Below are 20072 nucleotides of genomic sequence, written 5' to 3' on the forward strand. Positions count from 1 at the left end.
TCACCGTTTTGCGCTTTACAATGTTTTAGCGTTGCGCAGCTATTTCCGGCTTGACGGTTGTTTCAGTGCTATTGTCTCGTTATGTTTACCAAGCAAAATAAACTCATCTCATCTCAAAGTCGATTGTCATGGAACAAAACAAACGCACTAATTAGAGAGCTGTCAAAAATATAAGTTTATGTACTGATTGTAATTTATTGGTACTTTTTTCACGGTCATTTGTTATGCCTGTACATAGAAACAACAATTAAAAAATGACCGTAAGCGCCGCTGTTTGGCAATTTAGTTCGCTTTGTCCAATACTCTAGGTGGCTCCAAAGGTCATCTTGGCCGAATGGTCTGGCGCGCCTGACCCATATACATACATAAAAAAAAACTTGATCGGGATTCGTCCCCGGGAGTGTCCTGGGTTCGAACCCCGTGAAAAAAATATATATATAAGATGTGTAGTTCGGCATTGCGCTGATTGTTTGTGTGATGTTAAACAATAGTTTGCTGATATAAAGCCGGTAATAAAACAAATCTCGTTCCTGTATTATTCGGTTTATCCTTAGTGAAGTTAAGGTATATAGGATTCATTTACACAAAAAATATTTTTGTAATATAATACCAAACTTACACTTAAATTAAAAAATTAGTTATTGCAACTACAGTAATTCCCAATAAAATACTCGAAAACAGTTTCACTGCATACTTCGTTTTTCAAAGTGAGAAAGTGGGAAAATGTTCACACCCAACTGTTACTGGGCACACGTGAAGATTTCACATTTCTAACACAACTTAACTCTGGAAAAGTTTTACCAAACGCGCTATCTTTAACTAAATAAAGTAAGCTTAACCAACCCAAACCACCATTGTAGCGGGATCACCGCCCCTAACTTGGTAAACACCAGGTCACCCTGCACTAACGGCTTAGCGCTGAAGCCAAAGTTGATATGGTCACACCGAACAGGGCCTAAACTAAAACACCTTTAACAAATATGCAAATACAATAACGCTGGATTAAGGCAGAGCGACTTTCAAGTTTTCAATACATCACAACAGAATACAACGCTAACACGTTTTTCAACCCCACTCAGAACACTGTGAACAACACGATGCCCAAGCGAGAACTGCCTCAAATCTAACACAAAGCATGCAGCGTTGCCGAATTGTTTCGGCAGGCCTGATAAATCGTTCTTATACACCAAGCCTGCATACCTAATTCGTAACTCCCGCACACTGGTTTAGCTTGTGGGCGCTGATTATATTTAAAACAATGTAAAATCAGAACGTTACACCAAGCACGTGGCAACCCACCACCAATACTGGACACCAACACCAACACGTTTCACGGCGCCCAAAGAAAAAGCCATATCGTCGACTAGCGACGCTCTTCACATTCCAACGCAATCAACGCTTTACAAACCAATCACCCCTAAGGGAAAGCAGCAAAGGTGTCATACCAACTAAACGTAACTAAGGTGCCACAACGAAGAAGAATGAAAACAATAAGTGACGGTGACAAAACCACCAAGCCGCTACCACTTTTTTCAACCGCACTGATCTTGGCGGCCATTTACAATGTGCAAGCACGACACGTCGACGCCCAAATCATTGGTGCGAGACAGCAGTTGACTAGGCAAGCGCATGTAGCGGTACATGAGAACGTGTCATCACAAAAAATGAAATTCAAATACAAACAAATGTAAAGTTAAATATAGACAAAAGTGTGCGTGTAATAACAATAGTAAATAATATTATGTGAAAACAGGTTACATATAAACAAAGAGTGTGAGAAATCAATAGAAATACAACCGTAAAAAAATAAATCGAGGAACCTTTGAAAACATTAACTATTACAAGTGCATAGATAAGACGAAGTAGATTTAATAACCAAAAGGAAACTAAATAAATAACAGTGATGTTGTGCAATAAAACAAAGAGATTAGCATTGTGTGTACGCGCTCATTACAAAAGAAACAATAGTTCCAAACAAGTTATTACCAGCGCAACGTTTTTAAGGCAAACTCTAGCAAGACGGATTCGAGACTCCAAAAAAGTCGCTGGAGTCAAGTCTTGGTATTGTAATGGTGGTCTTCAGAATTGGGACAGAAATGATGATCCATGGTTTGAACACGCGAAATGGTTTCCAAAGGTTTCCCAACCTTAACCGACCAACATCATTTAATGTAACCATTGTGCAACAATGAGAAGATTTTCGGCATGTGTTCGAATGCAAAGAGCAGATCATAAAGTGTAATTTGTCGATCTTTGTCGTCACCTAGCGATTTTCTCAATGACAGTTTGTTTATCACGTAAAAGCTGGTCACGCTGGATTGTATTGGGTAAACCTTTGTACATGGAATAGTGCTAAGCCCGAATCACAGTGATGTTATAGCAAAACTTGACATGTGTAAAAAGTTACGATTTGATAAATATGCTGCCGTAGCCATTAATCAATTTCTTAAGTATAAAATAGTATTTTGCTCATTCCATTAATTCAGAACAAGCAAAATATTGTTTCTTCAACAGGACTTTTGCACAATGGACAGGTAGTGACGTCAGCTCCACACCTTGGACAACACACAATGTGACCACACGGAAGTAGGACATCAGAAGCTCTTTCCTGGTGACATTTCTTGCATTGACGTTCTTCTTCCAGTCGTTGAAGTTGTTCTGCAACGGGACTGATTTTCGAGGAGCCGCTGGAGGCAGAAGAGGGTGGGTTTAGTTGATTCCCGGGATCTTGGACCTCTGTTTTGTTGGGGTGCGCCAATATGTCGTCTGTAAGTTGTGCTAAAGTTGTTATCTGACAATGTTCGCCGTTAAAGTTTCTGAAAAATAAAAAGTGTTTGACATTATTATCTTTTGGTTTGCAAGCGACTTTCTGTATTACATACCTTAGAATAGCGAGCCGAATGTCCGCAAAACTGAAACCCATTTCAGATGCTTCCTTTGCAAGCTTGGATGAACTTAGAAACTGATCAACTTTTTCCTTAAGCTTTCGTTGTTGCTCTCTAGGGTCAAAGATTTCGACTGCACCTCCTAAGTCGTTTTCAGATGACAGGTGCCTACAAAAAACGGTTTGTTAGCAGTTCGGTCCGCGCAATAATATTCAGCCAACGTCCTTACTGAGGTCCACAGACAACTTCATGCGTGGGTCGACGTCTTTCCCTCTGCATGTGACTGTTGACAGGGTCGAGACCAGGGAACAACGACTCGCGCGCACCGCTAGTGGAAGTCTCGTTGTAGTTAAAAAACGACGGTTCGTGGAAAAACGCGCGAGGTGATAAAGCTACATCACTTTGTGGAGGAAAAGAAACAGAGAGTTGTGGAGCAGATACTCCAGCGAACGACAAACGTTGTTGACCTGCGTAGATATAGGAGATATAAGCTACTGTTCGTAAGTAACGCAAACAGTTTTGATTATAGTTACTTACGTAATGGAATATTTCTAGGCTCCCTGCCTGAGAAGAATTCACAGTCATCATTATGCCAGTTTTGTGATGACGGGTTGTCATTTAGAGTCCAGTCCTGTACACTTTCTCCACAGCTAAGAAACAAAGGTAATCAAAACACGAGAAATAAAATAACTTCAAAAAATAACGCTATAATATGAACAAATAGCTACACAAAATGCGGGCAAATAAGTTTTAAATAATTAAATTATTAATAAACTCATTAGATCGACGGGAATCCTGAAACACTAATGGGTAATGAGATTAAAGCGCAAAAAATAGATAGTCCTTAAAACTAAAGTTTTGAGTGACAAACGAAATTCAGCTGCAGCAGTCGCTGTCCAAAGTTAAATAATCCAGTTTTAAACTTCAACAGTTTGGAAGAATGATATTTGCAGGTGATTGAAGGCCTTCAACCAAGGTACACAAACACACCCAAAGCATTTTACTCGATCTTTGTATCCAGTGTAGTAAAATCCGTGAAAATCCAGTGCTCGTCGTTGTTTACACAATAAAATGCGACATGCGTAAACACAATGCGACAGGAAACAGAAGTGAAATACCGTGAAGTTTATCAACAAGAACTAAACTTACTAATTAACTAACTTAGTCCTGTATGTTAAAACGCGTAACTTAACAGTCTTTAAAGGCGACAAGATATAAAAGTTTTTGAATCTACCTTGGTTTCAGAATACTAAATGTTTAAAACTTAAACCACCTAAATCGTACAAAAAATACATTTGCAACTTTGGCCCTTAATCAAATTGCACAACGTACCTAAAGCATTTTACTCGGTCTTGGTATCCTGTGTAGTAAAATCCGTCAAGAGCGAGTGCTCGTGGGTCGACGGGGGCGTAGTTAGGAAACTTTGCAAAAGTGCCAAGTCGATACGTTTCCTGCTCTGTGTCACCTGGACAAAAACATATCGGCTATTAGTTACTCTACAAATATTGTTTATGAAAACTGACATAACATCATACTCAGTGGTAGGATTCAATTTTTTTTGTCATGCTAACCGGTTCCCTGATTTCATAAATTTCGTGAGACGATTCTATGAAACCGGTGCAAACCGTCTGAATCCCACCACTGATCATACTCTATGTCCAGCATTACTATGAATACTACCAAATATATCTTATTTAGCAAAATATTAATATATACTCTAATCAATGTGTTAATGAAATCGAAAACAACATGCTAACGCTAAACTGACGTATATGTGTAGTAGTTTATGCGTTTTTTAAGCATAAAAAAGCATGCAAATTCATTAGTGCAAAAACAAAAATCGTTTTACAGTTATATTGTCGTCCATGTTTGTCAACATTTAATGGTTTTTGTTGTGAGGTTTTTTCCTGGCGGAATATAAGCACTGTGTTCACTTGGTGGGTCTCCTCCACATCCAACAACCCTACCATTTACTTCGATATTCACCATTGAACAGCTTTATATGTGTAGATAAAACACCTGTGTACTTCTCGCTATACGCTAACAACAGAAACTCCGAATTCTTCTAAACTCACTCTTCTCTCGCTGCGTTAAGGTTCGTTTCTATATCATCACGCACACTAAAAGAGCCCTCGCATTTATAGCTATACTGCGGCAAAAAAACCTGATGGGGATTCGTCCCCGGGAGTGTCCTGAGTTCGAACTCCGTGAAAATAGGGAAAGGTCACGTGCTGTTTCAAAAGAACCGCGATACCGTGGGAAAAATTGTGCCGGGAGGTATGGTTGTGTGGTGTGGTATGATTGGGTTGTCGCTTGCAAACTATCTTTTATGCATTGGCTGCAGCTACAATAACAACTTGTTAATTAAATCAAAATAAAATTATATACAACTAAAATACATGTGTCAAACTTGATTTGAAGGTTTTTTTTCCAACTAAAGAAATTATGCTGTGTATGAATTCATAGGGCAACATTATACAGCACAAAAGCGTGTTCGTTTCTCTTTCTATTCTCTTTCGGTGACTGACGTAAAACGTTTGCCTGGAAATGCTGCACACGATACGTTGTCTGCATTGGTAAATATTTTGAGCGTTTGTTAAAACTACTTGTCTATGCCAGTGGTAAATATTTAAGCGTTTAAAGGTTTGTTGCTGGTTGACCGCATAGGATGAAATCATAAGAGCCAACATTACGTCATGCAGGGATTACAAACTTCAATGTTGCAAATAGTTCGAGTCGAAGAAAACGTTTGAATTTAAATGTGTAATCAATAAAATAAAATATGGTCAGCATTAAACGACGAGAACTGTATATGTAACATAAACAATTGTTCTAAATGAAAAATATAACATACGACAAAAAAGAAAATATGGGTTAAGATATATAAACAAGCATACTCAGTAGACCAGTGGTCGGCAACCGCCGGTCCGCGGCCCGGTACCGGTCCGCGAGGAGTTCGTTACCGGGCCGTATAATTTTTCAGGTTAAATGCTATACAACATTGTTTCCATGTATCCCGGGGATGATAAACTATGTCGCAACCGCTACAAACTAATTTAAGCGTTTTTATTGCTAAATATTTGTAGTTTTTTTGAAGACCGGTCCGCGATAAAATTTCACGGTCCGCAGTGCCATAAAGGTTGCCGACCCCTGCAGTAGACAGTCAAGGCGGCAAAGATTTACATGAATGATAAAAGTAACGTCGTTTTTTTGAAAAAAGCAAACAAATTCAGCTGTATAGAACTTAATATAATAAAAATGTTTCGATGAATGATTTTTTTAAACTTGGCAACAAAATTACGAAAAATGTGCATTTCCGTGAACTCCCCTGTTTCCGCGTTTTTCAGGTCTAGGTTTTCATTTCAGGTCTATTTAAGTTTGGAAACTTGGCAACAATATTGTAGACGAATTGTGGGCCCCTGCGTTGCAACAGGAATTCACACCTATTAAAAGATTTAGGTTCTTTTTATTTACAGGAAAATGTTTAAAAGGGACTTACGTTGGAAACAATTTGGCATGTTCACTCCATGGATCATCGTTCTTATGCCAGTTCTGCAAACAACCGTTGCGGTACCAACATTTTAACCGATCCGGTTCACCTGGTTTAGGAAAAAGTCCCTAAATAACTTTTCCGGTTCACCTGGTTTAGGAAGAAATCCCTAAATAACTTTTGTTGGTGCTAGATCAAACTTAGGAACACTATACACGGACTTGAAAATTAATTTAATCATGAACATGTTGTAAATAATACTGGGGTGAAAACAGAAAATGCAAACGGTTTCGTGAAGTAATTGCGCCAATATCACAAACAGTGTGTCGCGAATAAACCTTGCGCAGAGGTGGGTGGATTGCCTTCTTTACGAGTTAGTTCTTGTGTTCCAGGTTGATTCTCAACAGACTGCGTCTCCCGTGGGCCGTGACCAGACGAAGAAACAGGTGATAGACGTAGTTGTGCGCTTCCGTATTTCTGCCAAGTCACTTCCTTCAGTCAAATGTTTGCATTTCGGCGATGTCGTTAACGCGTATTTCGCGGAACTACATTTAATGGCATCGAATAATATTTGTGATTTGGGAAACATACAAAACAAAAATATGCCTAGCATTTAATTTTCGATCTTTTTGTCGCTAATCGTTATAAAAAAGCACAACGCATACGCACTCTAAGGTAAAATTTTGTTATAAGCTGATTTTAATCAAGATTGTTTCTCATTTTAATTACCAAGTTTATCTATACAGGTAACAAAACATAAAAGCTGGTTAGATAAGTTAAGCAGTTAACAAGATAAATTTATGTATTGATCGTAAATTATGGGTACTTTTTTTACATGGTTCGAACCCAATGCGCTTCCGGGGACGAATCTCCATCAGGGATTTTATGTGTGTACATGAGTCAGGCACGCCGGACCTTTTGGCCGAGTTCCAGCCCCACCAATTCAAAACCTGACCGTAAGCGCCGCAATTTGGCAATGTAGCTCGCTTTGGCTAATACTTTAGGTGGCGCCAAAGGTCAACAATTTAAACCCTTCCTTATATGGTGGGTGTATTTCGACACTGTGCTGAATGTTTGTGGAATGTTGAACAATAGCTCATGGATATAAAGCCCGTATTAAAACAAATCCCGCTCTTCGTTTACTCGATCCTTCGAAAAATGTGAAGTTGAGGTGTAGGATTTAATCACACATACACTATTTTTGCAGTTTCTTATCAAACTCGAAAAAGTTAAACCGTCTTTTACCAATAGTACATGGATTCCCCGCGGACATAGTTCAATAGTATCCACTGCCCCAAACTTTTAGTAAACGAATGCTGCACAAATGCAGAAAATCAGATTAAGGTGATAGCATATTAGCTCTACTTTCCCAACTTTTCAATTTACTATAAACTACACTACTTTTCCAGGAAACAAATCACACTTATCAAGTTCGATTCCACACAGGAAAACAAACGGCCTTCATAAGCGGATGTAATACGTTGCTTTGTATTAAGTTTAAGAAATCGAAATCGTAAAAAAACCTTCAGCAATGTAACACCGACAACGCGAACATCGTTGTTACTTTTGGACATCGCGTCAGATATTGCGCAACAAGCCGGGTAAACACTGCCCGCGCGCCATTGTTGCGAAACTCTTTTATGTTGCCATCCCCTTTGTGTCCTTTTGCCGGCAATGAATATAAAAGCAAACCAACAATTTAATCAATTTATTGCTCATGCCGGTTTGGTGATATAAAGCGGTGTTTGAAGCTTAACCCTTAAATCAAATGACGCCGAAAACGTGCAATATGTCGGACATTGAGGTAGATGGCAGAATTTTAAATTCGACCAGAGAACCGCCAGGTCAGCACAGCGTTTATATTCCACCGGGTAAGTTATGTTGTGCAGTAAACAGTTGAAGTTTGTAAGCATATATTGTTCTATTTCAGTTGAAAGAAATCGCGAAGTTCACAGACTGGCGACTTTTGCACGTTTTCCGCAGTTTGCACCAGTCAACCCATGTGCACTTGCAAGAAATGGATTTTATTTTACCGGTTACAAGGACCGAGTAAAATGTTTCAGGTTTGTGGGGATGGTTAAATGTACGATTTACTTTTTTCAAGCTTATTTAAATTCGTATTTTACAGTTGCGGCCAAACAGTTGACTCTTGGGCGATTGGCGACGACCCAACGTCTTTAAGGTGGCATGATCGTGATTGTCCGTTTGCAACAGGAAATGATACCGAAAACGTTGCAATTGAAAGTAAGTTTTTCTACATAGTCAACATTTAACATGTAAGTTTAGCCTTATAAAACCGTACACAAATTACTCAAGTATAGAGCGACAGATGATAAGCGCCAATTGAAACGTTTATTTACGTAACAGAAACATTAATTTCGCCTATTTGGAAACCATCGTCAGTTTTCATCTTATTCAAATGGAATGATAAGAAATAATACTGATGTTAAAAAGGTAACCTGATATCTCTTGCACAAGCACACAGAAATGTTCACATTCCAAAAAGGTTGCTTACACCGGACAGTTGCTGTCCACACATGAAGATTTCACAATGCTAACAAAACTTTTGAAATCTGCACAGGGTTTCACACGAGACATGTTGGAAATTCCACGCCGCCACAAACTTTAAGAATTCCAAACAGGTTAACACCAGCGGCTGCAACGTCTTCAAGGGAAACTCCAATAAGACGGAGTCGAGATTCCGATGAAGACACCGAAGTCGCACGTTACGAAACAATTTTCACCTGCCCGGACCCCACAAATCCCCACATGCGAGATGAAGCTCGTCGGTTGCAAACGTTTGTTGATAATCTGAGAAATTGGCCTTCACACAGAATCGCAGCAACCCCCGATCAAATGACCAAGGCTGGACTTTATTATCTCGGTAAGTGTGACTGAATAGTATCAATTCGCCAGTTGCTGTTTCCAAATTGTATCCGAATTTATTTACAAATCTCATAAAGGTTGGTTTATAATTTAGCTTGTCATTTTTAGGCCAGAGGGATCGAGTAAAGTGTTGGTATTGTAATGGAGGTCTGCAGAATTGGGACAGGAATGATGATCCATGGTTTGAACACGCGAAATGGTTTCCAAGGTAGGATTTCACTATAAGCTGACACACGAAATTCTTTAACATTTTTTTTATAATTTTCATAGTTGCGAGTTTTTGCTTCAAAAGAAAGGACCAGCTTATGTTCACAACGTTGTGGCCCAGTTTCCCAATCTCAACCGACCAACACCAGTTAATGCTGCCAACAGACAGAATTTGCCACAAGTTGCATCCGGTTTGCAGAGGTCAAGATCAAACATGCCAATTATTGTTGATCCGAGAGAAGAAGTGAGAAAAAGGGAAAGAAAAGTTGATGAAGAAATGCGAAGATCGCCTCTTGTGGCCAAAGCAAAGGGGATGGGATTCAGTGAAAAAGAAATTCGCTGCGCATTGTTAAGGTAAATAAAATAATAATTTACAAACAATTTTTTTTGGTGTTCAACACCAATATAAACATCTACCGTTAAGAAAAAGTCATTCTTTTTTTTCTAATTGATATAGGAAGCATGAAGAAAGCGAAGAGTTTTGTTCGAATCTTGAAAGTTTCGTTGAATGCATTCTATCGAATCCGGATCCGATTCCAGAAGATCGTGATCTAACTTTGGATGCTGGAGGTTCAACAAACTTGGAAGGCGAAGTAAATAGAGGAGGAGACCAGCAAACGATCAAGGAACTTGACCGATTACAAGCATCAAGGACATGTCGGATTTGTCGGACATCTCAGGCAAATATTGTGTTACTTCCGTGCGGTCATATCGCCTGTTGTGAAGGGTGCAGTAAGGGATTGAAAAAATGCCCTGTTTGCAAAAGTTTTGTGCGTGAAACTGTGAAATCGTACATTGTGTGAATCATTTTGAAGATTTGTTTTAAGACTTTTTTGTAGAAAGAAGTGCATTTGCTGTCAATTGTTAATTCATGTTTACTGTGATTGTTTATTTTTGTTGCTGTTTTATATAGTCCTGTCTGCAGTAATCGTATTCTGTTGCAATGCAAGTACAAGTGTTATCAACCTTTTCATATTGTTATTTGTATTAGGAAATTTCTGTTTTTTAGTTGTTTTTGCGTCTATTTACTTCATAGGCAAGTGATGATTTTTTTGATTTATTCTCATCAACAAAACTTATTTTATTTATTTTGTGCAAAAGTTCTCACTGTGCATACCCTCATCACCTCACTGTCATTCTCCGACTTGAATTGTTGTTTGTTATTCGCTAAATATGATGTTTTCTGCTTCAATTATAAATGCATTACGATATGGCAAATAATAATGTCAATATTGTTACATTGCCTTTAGTAAAATTGCCGATGTCACTTCAACTAGTCAATTTGAGGCTATTAACAAATCGTTTAAATGTTTACGTAAATTCCTAATATTTGTACATAATCAAAATAAAATAAAAAAACTGTATTTTGTACATAATTCATAACGCTGTTATGATTTGAGATTGTATATGTGACAAAAGAAAACATTGTACAAATAAACTTCCTCAGCGGGCTTATAAAGTCAATTATAATTGAGTTGCTTGTGGTAAATGTAATTCAGTGTTTCTATTCCACTCAAGTATTTCGGCATTAACCGTAGCCATCACATCATTTCCAAATGTTTTTGTGCGTTTCATCTACATTTGGTATCATAATGTCCATTAAATTCTGTTGGTTAAGTTTTAATGCTCGTTTGTCGTTATTAGTTTGAATGAAAAAAACTATTTCAAATAGTTGAGTACGCCCATACCGTGGCATATTCTGACCCTCACATCATTGTCCAAAAATAGCACATAGCTGATGCAACACGAGAAGCCAATAAAGTGACGTTTGTTTGTCTACGACTCTACGTGATACGCCAGCAAAGGTCGTATAGCTTACTTGGAGTCAGTCAGTGTACATTTCTCATTACCGAAACCTGATATGAACACAAACTACACACTGGTTGTGAAATACTGCTACGTGGAACCTTTAAACCTGCGTTTCTTAACCTTTTTTGACCGGTGGCCCTGATGAGAAGCTGGTGAACTTTTATTGAGGGATAAATTGGTTCTAAACTCATGTTTTATTTATCCATTTTCCGCGTGAAAAGGTTAAATTAAACCCAATATTATTTCAACAAACTTATCCAGAGATAATGTTGTAAAAACATAGCTAAGATAAGTTTTTGACATTTTCTTTACAGTATGAGCAAAATTTATGTAAATCGTAATTCCCCACACGAAAAGTTAAAGCTTACACTATAGGAGTTGGAAAGTGAAAAATTAACAACTGATGTTTTTCATTCAAACTTTGGTCACACATTTGTTTTTGGGTACCACGTTGTTCGTATATTATATAGAGTTTTGTCAATACGAAAGATTTAAAAGTTGCCTTACTGGAAAAATATGCAAATTGGTTTCAGAAGGTTTGGAAAATCCCAGCGTGATGAACCCGGTACCAAATCTGCTCTCAAACAGAAAGTACCTTTCACAAGTATTCAGGAGTTGCGCCGTGAGCCAAGTACGGACGTCAGGTTGTGTTATTATTTGATGACAAAATTGAATGTATGTTTGGCTTACTAGGAAAATATCTAGCTATCTTTGATCGGGACGGCTTCCTCGTTTGTTTTCCAAAAAGGCATGTTTTATCACCACAGCAGTAGGCTATTACAATTTTTTCTGTGTCAACATAACGAGATTAAACCTATATTCCCACTACTTCGAATTTTGTTTTCTGCAACCTCATAGCTTTTTTCAACCAGGGGCAACTTATAATACTTTTAAGTTAATCAGTACTTTCAGAGTAAATACGTTACAACTTATATTACCAAATTTAAGCGTGCATTGCGATTAATATTTATCTTACCACATTTGGGCACTAATTGGAAGGTAAAATATAAAAACGTTAATTAGAAACAGCATGACTATTACGTTTACTTAAACCATATATGGGGTAGTCAAATCGGTCCAAAAGTGAAAGTGTTTGACAACATGGCAACATATTACAAAAGGCTGCGTTTTGTGCATTGTAAAGGTTACACATACCTATAAATAGTTGATGTTAGACAGTTGTTTGGGCGCAATACTTTAGTTCAGGGTAAACAGTGCCAGGCTTTTTTCGGGTCGCATTCTCGTTTGCACGGAAGCTTAAGTTAAACGGGCTTGTTACAGGCCTGAATTCACACTTGGCCTTATTTGTACCTCAATTCCATTATGGTTTCTGAATTGGACTTGTAGAGATGCCTTTAACTTTGCTTTAGTTACGACGTTAAGAAGTATCACGTAATGGTTTATTTTAAAACCATCTAAATATAGGCCGATGAGCATACCACTCCAAATATGGTTATGTAATTTGACACCCACTCGACCTAACATGTAATACGATCGCATCAAAACATTGAAGTAATAGTAGTTTGTAAGAAAGACTTTCACAGTGTGAAATCACACACCCCTTGTAGTAAAAACCCTCTTACTCAGGGTTGAAAGTAAGAAGAAATGTTTGTAGCCTCGACGAGCTTAACGACGTAACAACACTTTGGATGCTTAAAAAGATTTCTGTCTCTTGCAAACGTCCACAATCATGAACATTTTTACTCACTTTTAAGAAGAAAAAAACGTTTTTCTTTCTATAAACCTATGTTTAAAATATATCAGTATACAAAACTTAAGAAACTGTTTGTAAACAAGACCTAAGAAAATATAAAACTGTAATGATTTTTACATGTTGTATTTGAAAAATGACATTGTGTAAATTGATTAAATAAATATATTAGTGCAACGCAGTCATATAGCACAACAGGAAAAAGGTAGCTGAGTTCAAAAAGGAACTTTTTGCATTTCTTTGGCGCACGTTTACACACAGACATATCAAAAAGTATGAATAAATAAATTAAAAATAATAAAAATGAAAACAAATTGCCTAATTTTCTATTAATATCGACAGGTATTACACTGTGAAATTGGGGATAAGTGCATATTTATAAAAAACTTTTTTGTTTTCTTTTTTGTCGTATTTTTTTTAAAAAAGGGTAAATTGCATATGCTGCACAAACGACACCTTATTTTGACTACAGAAAGTGAACTTTTACGAATCAAGCTACAGAAAGCATAAAAATGAACAGAAAATATGTTAAAAACGTAATCTCGTGTTTAATCTCAGCAAAGGTGTTAAAAACATAACTGTTTTGTTAAATTACCGTCAGGATGAATTATTGGTAAAATCGTTTTGGAATAGTGACAATAAACGTGAAGTAATAATATACAAAATTACACACATGAACTTTTTTAAGGTTGTACGAGACTATTATCGTGGCTTTTTTCTAACATTCGTTTTTAGGCACATATTAAACAATTAAGGAATTGATGATTTATAGGTGTAACCTTTTGGAATAGTGACAATAAACGTAAAGTAATAAGATAAGATACAAAATTTACAAAACATAACTTGCACCTTTTTAAATGTTTGAATTTTCACTTTTTTGAGGTTGTATGATAAAATATCATCGTGGCAAATTTTCTAACATACGATTTATAGGCACAAAATTAAACAATAAAGGAATTAATAGCTTCACGCACAAGGGAATTACAAATAGGGCAGTGGCGTAAATCTTTTGAGCAGTTAGCGCATGTTGCTAGATGACCGCAGGGAAGTAGCACAACTGAGGCATTGGATCTTTCACACACTTTACAAGATCTAAGTTTTTTAAGATTATGTAGCTCTTGCGCGACTGACGTTTCGCCGCTTGCTGAGGAACTAGAGGCGGTTGGAATTTCTGACAATGAGGCCTGATTTGATGTGGGAATTTGGCCTTGATTTTCCAACATGTAATTCACCATACTTTCGAAACTGGGATATGGGGCGTCAGCTTCTTCAAACCTCCTGCAAGAAATAAAATGAAAAAATTTAAACACCAAAAAATAATTCTATATGAAAACAGACAAATTCTTAAAACGTTACCAAATGTTTTGTCGATAAACCTTTTCACCAAAACAAAAGCCAAGGAAAATCTCCAGCTAGAATTGGTTTTTCATTTCTTAACATTGGTGCTTTATTTAGATATTTACCTCAACATTGCAAAACGAATTTCCGTTTCGCTAAAACCCATGGTCTTGGCTTCTTCCACAAATGACGATCTTCGCATCTCTTCATCAACTTTTCTTTCCCGTTTTCTTACTTCTTCTCTCGGATCAACAATGATTGGCATGTTTGATCTTGACCTCTGCAAACCGGATGCAACTTGTGGCAGATTGAGAGCACTTGCACTATTAACTGGTGTTGGTCGGTTGAGGTTGGGAAATTGGGCCACAACGTTGTGGACATAAGCTGGTCCTTTCTTTTGAAGTAAAAACTCGCAACTGAAAAAATTAAAATAAATTAAATTGATGAAGAATTTTGTGTGTCAGCTTATAGTGAAATCTTACCTTGGAAACCATTTTGCGTGTTCAAACCATGGATCATCATTCCTGTCCCAATTCTGAAGACCTCCATTGCAATACCAACACTTGACTCGATCCCTCTCGCCTAAAAATGACAAACAATGATATCAAATTTTCCAAAGATAATTCAGTTTTGATTAAGATGCTTCGCAAAATTAGACAGGAATTGGGGCCCAAACCCCGAAACCCAGCCCGAAGATGATTGTTTTAAAAAAGCAAGGTCTTAAAAATACCCGAAAGTTGGTAAAAATGCGGCAAAAATGAGTGTAAAATCAGGCCCAAAAAGCCCAACTTACAACTTTAAACCGTAAGCCACTTACCAAGATAATAAAGTCCAGCGTCGACCATTTGTTCGGGTGTTGCTGCGATTCGGTGTGAAGGCCAATTTCTCAGATTATCGACAAACGTTTGTAACCTGTGTGCTCTGTTCCTCATGTGGGGGTTTACCGGATCAGCGCAGGGGAAAAGGTTCTCGGTTTCGTCAACTTCCCTTGGTCGTTCTATTGATCTAGGTCTGACCCTTTGTGCTGACGTCGAGGAAGTCGAGACTGCTGGGTTTAAATCGCGTCTAACTTCGTGACTTCTACTTTGCCGATTTTCTGTTGTTGTTGTTTCTCGTGTCTGACGTAGTGGGTTTCCACCTAATCAGGAAGTAATATAATGAAAGGAAATGATTCATTTGCGTACGAACGCGGGGAAATCTTGGGCGAAATCAGTCAATCAGATTTCGGTTCATTCATATGCAAACTCAAGATAATATTGGGACGGCACCAGTTTTGTATCGATATGAAACTTCGTTACACCACCACCAATAGTATAGATGTCTTGTTGCTTTCGGTGCTGGTGTAGAACTGAAACTGCTGCTAATGAACTGCTGCTAGGCGTACTTACTGTTATTTACCCTAATATGGTGACCTGTATACGACGTCGAACCGTCGGTATAAAAATACAATTGCTGAAGGGGCTTTTTAAATTTGATATTATGCCTGGAACCAACAGCTTATATAGAAGTAGTTTAGTACCTAGCATTTCCAAGCAATTCTCCACACGTGAATGCCACAGAATATGTTACGCGTAAATGCCTATGTTGGTCAGGTCACATGACATGAATAGCGAGACAGATATAGACATATATATATACGGTTAGTAGATATTGACGTCATATACAGGCGGGGCAATAGCTCCGTTAAGCCTTTATATTTAAAGCTTTTTCACCTGCCCTTGTTTGTCTTACGTTTAATCACGTGCAAATGCTCATAAAAGTCTTATTTGGGTTTTTTAACTTACCAATCGGAACGTTGTCGGTGCTCTCGCCTGCAATTAGCTGACAGTCTTCGGCGTGCCATCTTTCCCATGTTGGGTCATCGCCAACAACCCAGTTTTCCACAGTCAAACCACACCTACAAATAAATGACAAGTTACATATAAGATGAACTTAATTCATAACTGGGATCAGCCCTGAAGCGTTCATGCAGACCATGTTGCACATAAGGCTTAAAGTCATTAAATGCCAATCCAGGCGAAACACAATAGCTTTGAAAGGAACGCCCACGTTCAACCATTTGTTATTTTGACAACCGATATAATTAGTCCAAAGCAAGTGGGTTAAATTTAAATGTGGGCGAGACGATACGCAACGTCGCATACAGGTCATTGGGGAAATGAACTAACTTACTGAAAGCATTTCACACGGTCCTTGTATCCGGTGTAGAAAAATCCATGCTTGGCAAGTGCACACGGGTTTACAGGGGAAAACTCCGGAAATTTCGCAAATGTGGTGAGTCGATAAATTTCTCGAAATGTGTCACCTTAAAACAATCAAAAAGGATTACATTGCATTTCCTATGACGAATATTGTTCTTGAATGGACACGAGTCAAAGTTCAAAAAATACGTTTGTGCTGCGTCATGTTTTGCTGACGACACCCAAACTCAAGATGACGCAAGGGTTTGCCAACTAAGCGCTCGACGCACTACATTATGTGTGTCACGTTCACAATTTCCCAATTATTTATGCAACAAACAACATCAACACAGTGGGTAAAAAGTTAAATTGGTCATTTCAGGATATCAGTCTAGAACACGTTCTTTAGGAATATTATAATAAACAGAATATCAAAAATGTGTCGATTTACGGTTTAGAATTCTCTAACGTTTAAATGACTATACACAACAAATCAAAGTTATATGCGGCCTTAAAGAACAAGCCAGAAACCCGGCCCTAGCACGATTTTTTGAAAGCAAGTAATTAGACCCGAAAGTTTAATTACTCAGCGTTAAAATACAATATGACGGAAAAGTTAGGCCCGAACTAAGATTGTTTCTTTTTGACTAAAGTCCGAACCGAAGCCCCATACAACCTTACATCAAATGACAAAAACATACAAACTAATACACATGTCAAAAAACAAAGTTATCGGAACGTCATACTTTACACATTATGTATACATATGTATTGGCATGTCTGTTTCTCATGAAATTATTACTAATTAAAACAGTTGGGTAAAAAACGATAACAGAAGCTTAAAACATGCGACGACAAACATGACGCCAATTCAAACAAGAGAACATTGTACCTGATGAAATGCATTAAAATGTGATGGCACAAGTCAAAACTCCGTTTAAAGTGTTCAACTCCAATTACGTGTTTCAATCAATCGTAACAAAATAAAACATCACACTGCAGAAAACAATTACAACTGTTGTAAACGGAGTAGTGCCAACGTGAACACATGTAGAATAAAATCTTTTGCCTCTATACTTTAAATTTAGTTTTAACTTGTTCTTTTTATGAAAAAAGCTTTAATACTTGGTTTGGCGATCATGTTCGTCGACATAATATATTAAGTTGTATTATTTACCTGGCGGAATATAAGCACTGCGTTGACCTGGTGGGTCGCGTCCGCTTTCTACAACCCTACCATCAACTTCGATATTCAACATAGAACAACTTGGCTTGGCAGATAAAACGTCTGTATTATACGTATTTGTATAAGCTCACGCTGTTTTCACGTTGCTACGTTACTATTCAAGCTCGTTTCGCTACGTTGAGGTTCGCGTCTGTATGCTCACGCTAAAAGCGCCCTCGTATTTATAGCCAGACAGCATTGTGACGTCAGAAACGTCACGTGTAATCTCGAGATACCGCGAAACCGCTGGAAAAATGAGCCGGAAATCGCGGAATGAAAACTTTTCCATTTATTTTCCATGCCAGGTGTTATGCATGACTTAAACTTGATTTAAAAGTTTACTGCAACTAAAGAAATGAACAAATGAATATGGCAACATTATACAGCATGAGCGTGCTCCTTTCTCTTTCTATTCTCTTTGCGAGCGCGACGTAAAACGTCTGTCGATCAGCTGAGCCCGATACGTTGTCATGCTCCAGTGGTAAATATTTTGAGAGAACGTTAAAAATACTTGTTTTATTGCTGGTTAATCGCATAGGAGAAAATCATTCAAGAAAACATTATGTAATGCAGCGTTCTTTAACTTCAACACTATAAATGGTTCGAGTAGCAAAGAAAACGTTTAAATTTAAATGTGTAATAAAGAGGAAAAAATATGGTCAGCATTAGTTGAGTAAAACTGTATATGTAATATAAACAATGGTTCTAAATAAAAAATAAAAGATAAAACAGGAAATACGGATCAAGATATCAACAAGCATACTCAGTAGATAGTCAAAACATTTACATAAATAATAAAGTAACGTCATTTTTAAATAGAAAAGAAACTTCAGATTTATAGAAATTAAAGTAAAAAAAATGATTCGATTGAATACTGCACATACGACGATCTCTATTTTCGGTTTTGTTTTCTGATCATTGATGTTGTGTTTTTTTGTATCAAATTAAGGAACAATGTGCATTTCCGTGAACTAGGTTCTTGGTTCAGGCCTATTTAAGTTTGGAAACTTGGCAACAATATTGTGGACGAATTGTGGGCCTTTGTGTTGCAACAGGAATTCACACCTATTAAAAGATCTGGGTAATTTTTATTCAGGGGAAAGTGTTTAAAATGAACTTACGTTGGAAACCATTTGGCATGTTCACTCCATGGATCATCATTCCTATGCCAGTTCTGCAAACCACCGTTGCAGTACCAACATTTTACCCGATCTCTTTCACCTGTTTACGTTTAAAAATACATAAATCACGTTTGTTGGTGCTAGAGTCAAACTTACCAAGGTAAAATAGTCCAGCCTCTGCCATCTGCTTTGGAGTTGCTCGAATCCTGTGTGAAGGCCAGTTGTGGTGATTTTTAATGAAGGTTTGCTCACGGGATTTTACATCCCGCATTGCCGGATTTCGAGGTTCCAAACAAGGAAAAAGATTCCCAGAATCGCGGGAGCTGTGGGGAACTGGGATGAAAATAGAAAATGGACACAGTTTCGTTAGGAATTGCGCCAATATCACAAAAGATGTGGCGCAAATAAACCTCGCGCAGAGGCGGGTTGATTGCCATCTTCACGAGTCAGTTCTTGTGCTCCAGGTTGTATTTCAACAGACTGCGTGGGAAGTCTCCCATGATCAGTGGGTGAAGAAGCAGGTATTGGACGTAATTGGCGAAATAATGCGTCTGAAAAAGATTTAAAAAGCAAGCAAGCTAGACACACCAAGTATGGTAATTTAAACGTCGTACTTAGCGGTACGTTAGTTTCATCAACTCCATTTGCAAAGTCGCAATCATTTTGGTGCCAGCGTCGATCTGCTGGGTTGTCGCTTGCAATCCAATCCTGTACGCATTGGCCGCAGCTAAAATCACAACTTGTATAGTAAATGAAAATAAATGTGTACAACTGTAAACTGCACCTGAAACATTTGACTCTGTCCTTGTAACCAGTGTAATAAAATCCGTTTTCTGCCAACTGATATGGATTTTGTACATTGCTTCTAGAAAACTTCAAAAACGTTGAAACTCGGTATGATTCGCGTTCCTTGTTTCCTGCTCGAATATGAGGTTTAAAATGTTATTTCGGACATTCTGTCTAATATAACTTGTTGAACCTGGTGGTATGTAGAAGCTCTTTTGACCTGGCGCATCACTACCAAGCGAAATATTACGACCATCTGTTACAATTTGGTCGTCCATTGTGCTTTGGTTTGATCGATAAGTTTCGGATATTGCAGTACACCGTACAGTGCAGTATTGAATCTCCACTGACACTGGTTATTTGTAATGTTGGAAGTGATTGCGTGGAGCATTTTATAGTTGAAATTACGCCCAAATGGTGCAAGCTGTTACTTC

The 20072-nt window shown here is 37.8% G+C and overlaps 3 protein-coding genes across 3 annotated transcripts; 1 reads left to right on the forward strand and 2 right to left on the reverse strand.

Moving 5' to 3' along the window:
* Positions 1-2482: 2482 nt before the first annotated feature.
* Positions 2483-4874, reverse strand: LOC145239074 (E3 ubiquitin-protein ligase XIAP-like). The gene is made up of 6 exons (XM_080102360.1): positions 4802-4874; positions 4218-4359; positions 3423-3535; positions 3115-3352; positions 2883-3053; positions 2483-2816 (listed from the first exon to the last, which is right to left on the reverse strand). Exons 1-6 carry the CDS (start codon positions 4872-4874, stop codon positions 2483-2485), a joined length of 1071 nt encoding a protein of 356 aa, XP_079958486.1.
* Positions 4875-8108: 3234 nt separating this feature from the next.
* On the forward strand, positions 8109-10871 carry LOC145238441 (putative inhibitor of apoptosis). Its single transcript, XM_080101622.1, has 7 exons — positions 8109-8246; positions 8306-8438; positions 8504-8619; positions 8957-9259; positions 9370-9469; positions 9532-9822; positions 9926-10871. Exons 1-7 carry the CDS (start codon positions 8144-8146, stop codon positions 10269-10271), a joined length of 1392 nt encoding a protein of 463 aa, XP_079957748.1. The 5' UTR covers positions 8109-8143; the 3' UTR covers positions 10272-10871.
* A 2269-nt stretch (positions 10872-13140) lies between these two features.
* LOC145239075 (inhibitor of apoptosis protein-like) lies at positions 13141-19984 on the reverse strand. The gene is made up of 11 exons (XM_080102361.1): positions 19832-19984; positions 19467-19769; positions 19239-19403; positions 19009-19185; positions 17684-17794; positions 16499-16631; positions 16111-16223; positions 15144-15464; positions 14809-14908; positions 14452-14742; positions 13141-14266 (listed from the first exon to the last, which is right to left on the reverse strand). The coding sequence occupies exons 1-11, from the start codon at positions 19914-19916 to the stop codon at positions 13930-13932; spliced, it is 2136 nt and encodes a 711-aa protein (XP_079958487.1). The 5' UTR covers positions 19917-19984; the 3' UTR covers positions 13141-13929.
* Between the last annotated feature and the right edge of the window lie 88 nt (positions 19985-20072).

This window comes from Phallusia mammillata, chromosome 7 (genome assembly GCF_965637545.1).
Source record: "Phallusia mammillata chromosome 7, kaPhaMamm4.hap1.1, whole genome shotgun sequence".
Lineage (NCBI taxonomy): Eukaryota > Metazoa > Chordata > Ascidiacea > Phlebobranchia > Ascidiidae > Phallusia > Phallusia mammillata.

Bases quoted from the DNA above. Each gene is read 5' to 3' on its own strand.
- LOC145238441 (XM_080101622.1), top strand. From the start codon at position 8,144: ATGACGCCGAAAACGTGCAATATGTCGGACATTGAGGTAGATGGCAGA. The intron at 8,620-8,956 runs GTAAGTTTTTCT...AAATCTGCACAG, and splicing joins CGAAAACGTTGCAATTGAAA to GGTTTCACACGAGACATGTT. The intron at 9,823-9,925 runs GTAAATAAAATA...TAATTGATATAG, and splicing joins ATTCGCTGCGCATTGTTAAG to GAAGCATGAAGAAAGCGAAG.
- LOC145239074 (XM_080102360.1), bottom strand. From the start codon at position 4,874: ATGGTGAATATCGAAGTAAATGGTAGGGTTGTTGGATGTGGAGGAGAC. The intron at 3,536-4,217 runs GTACGTTGTGCA...TTTGTTTCTTAG, and splicing joins GACCGAGTAAAATGCTTTAG to CTGTGGAGAAAGTGTACAGG. The intron at 2,817-2,882 runs GTATGTAATACA...TTTATTTTTCAG, and splicing joins ATTCGGCTCGCTATTCTAAG to AAACTTTAACGGCGAACATT.
- LOC145239075 (XM_080102361.1), bottom strand. From the start codon at position 19,916: ATGGACGACCAAATTGTAACAGATGGTCGTAATATTTCGCTTGGTAGT. The intron at 19,404-19,466 runs GTACGACGTTTA...AATCTTTTTCAG, and splicing joins TGAAACTAACGTACCGCTAA to ACGCATTATTTCGCCAATTA. The intron at 17,795-19,008 runs GTAAGTTTGACT...CGTATAATACAG, and splicing joins GGCTGGACTATTTTACCTTG to ACGTTTTATCTGCCAAGCCA.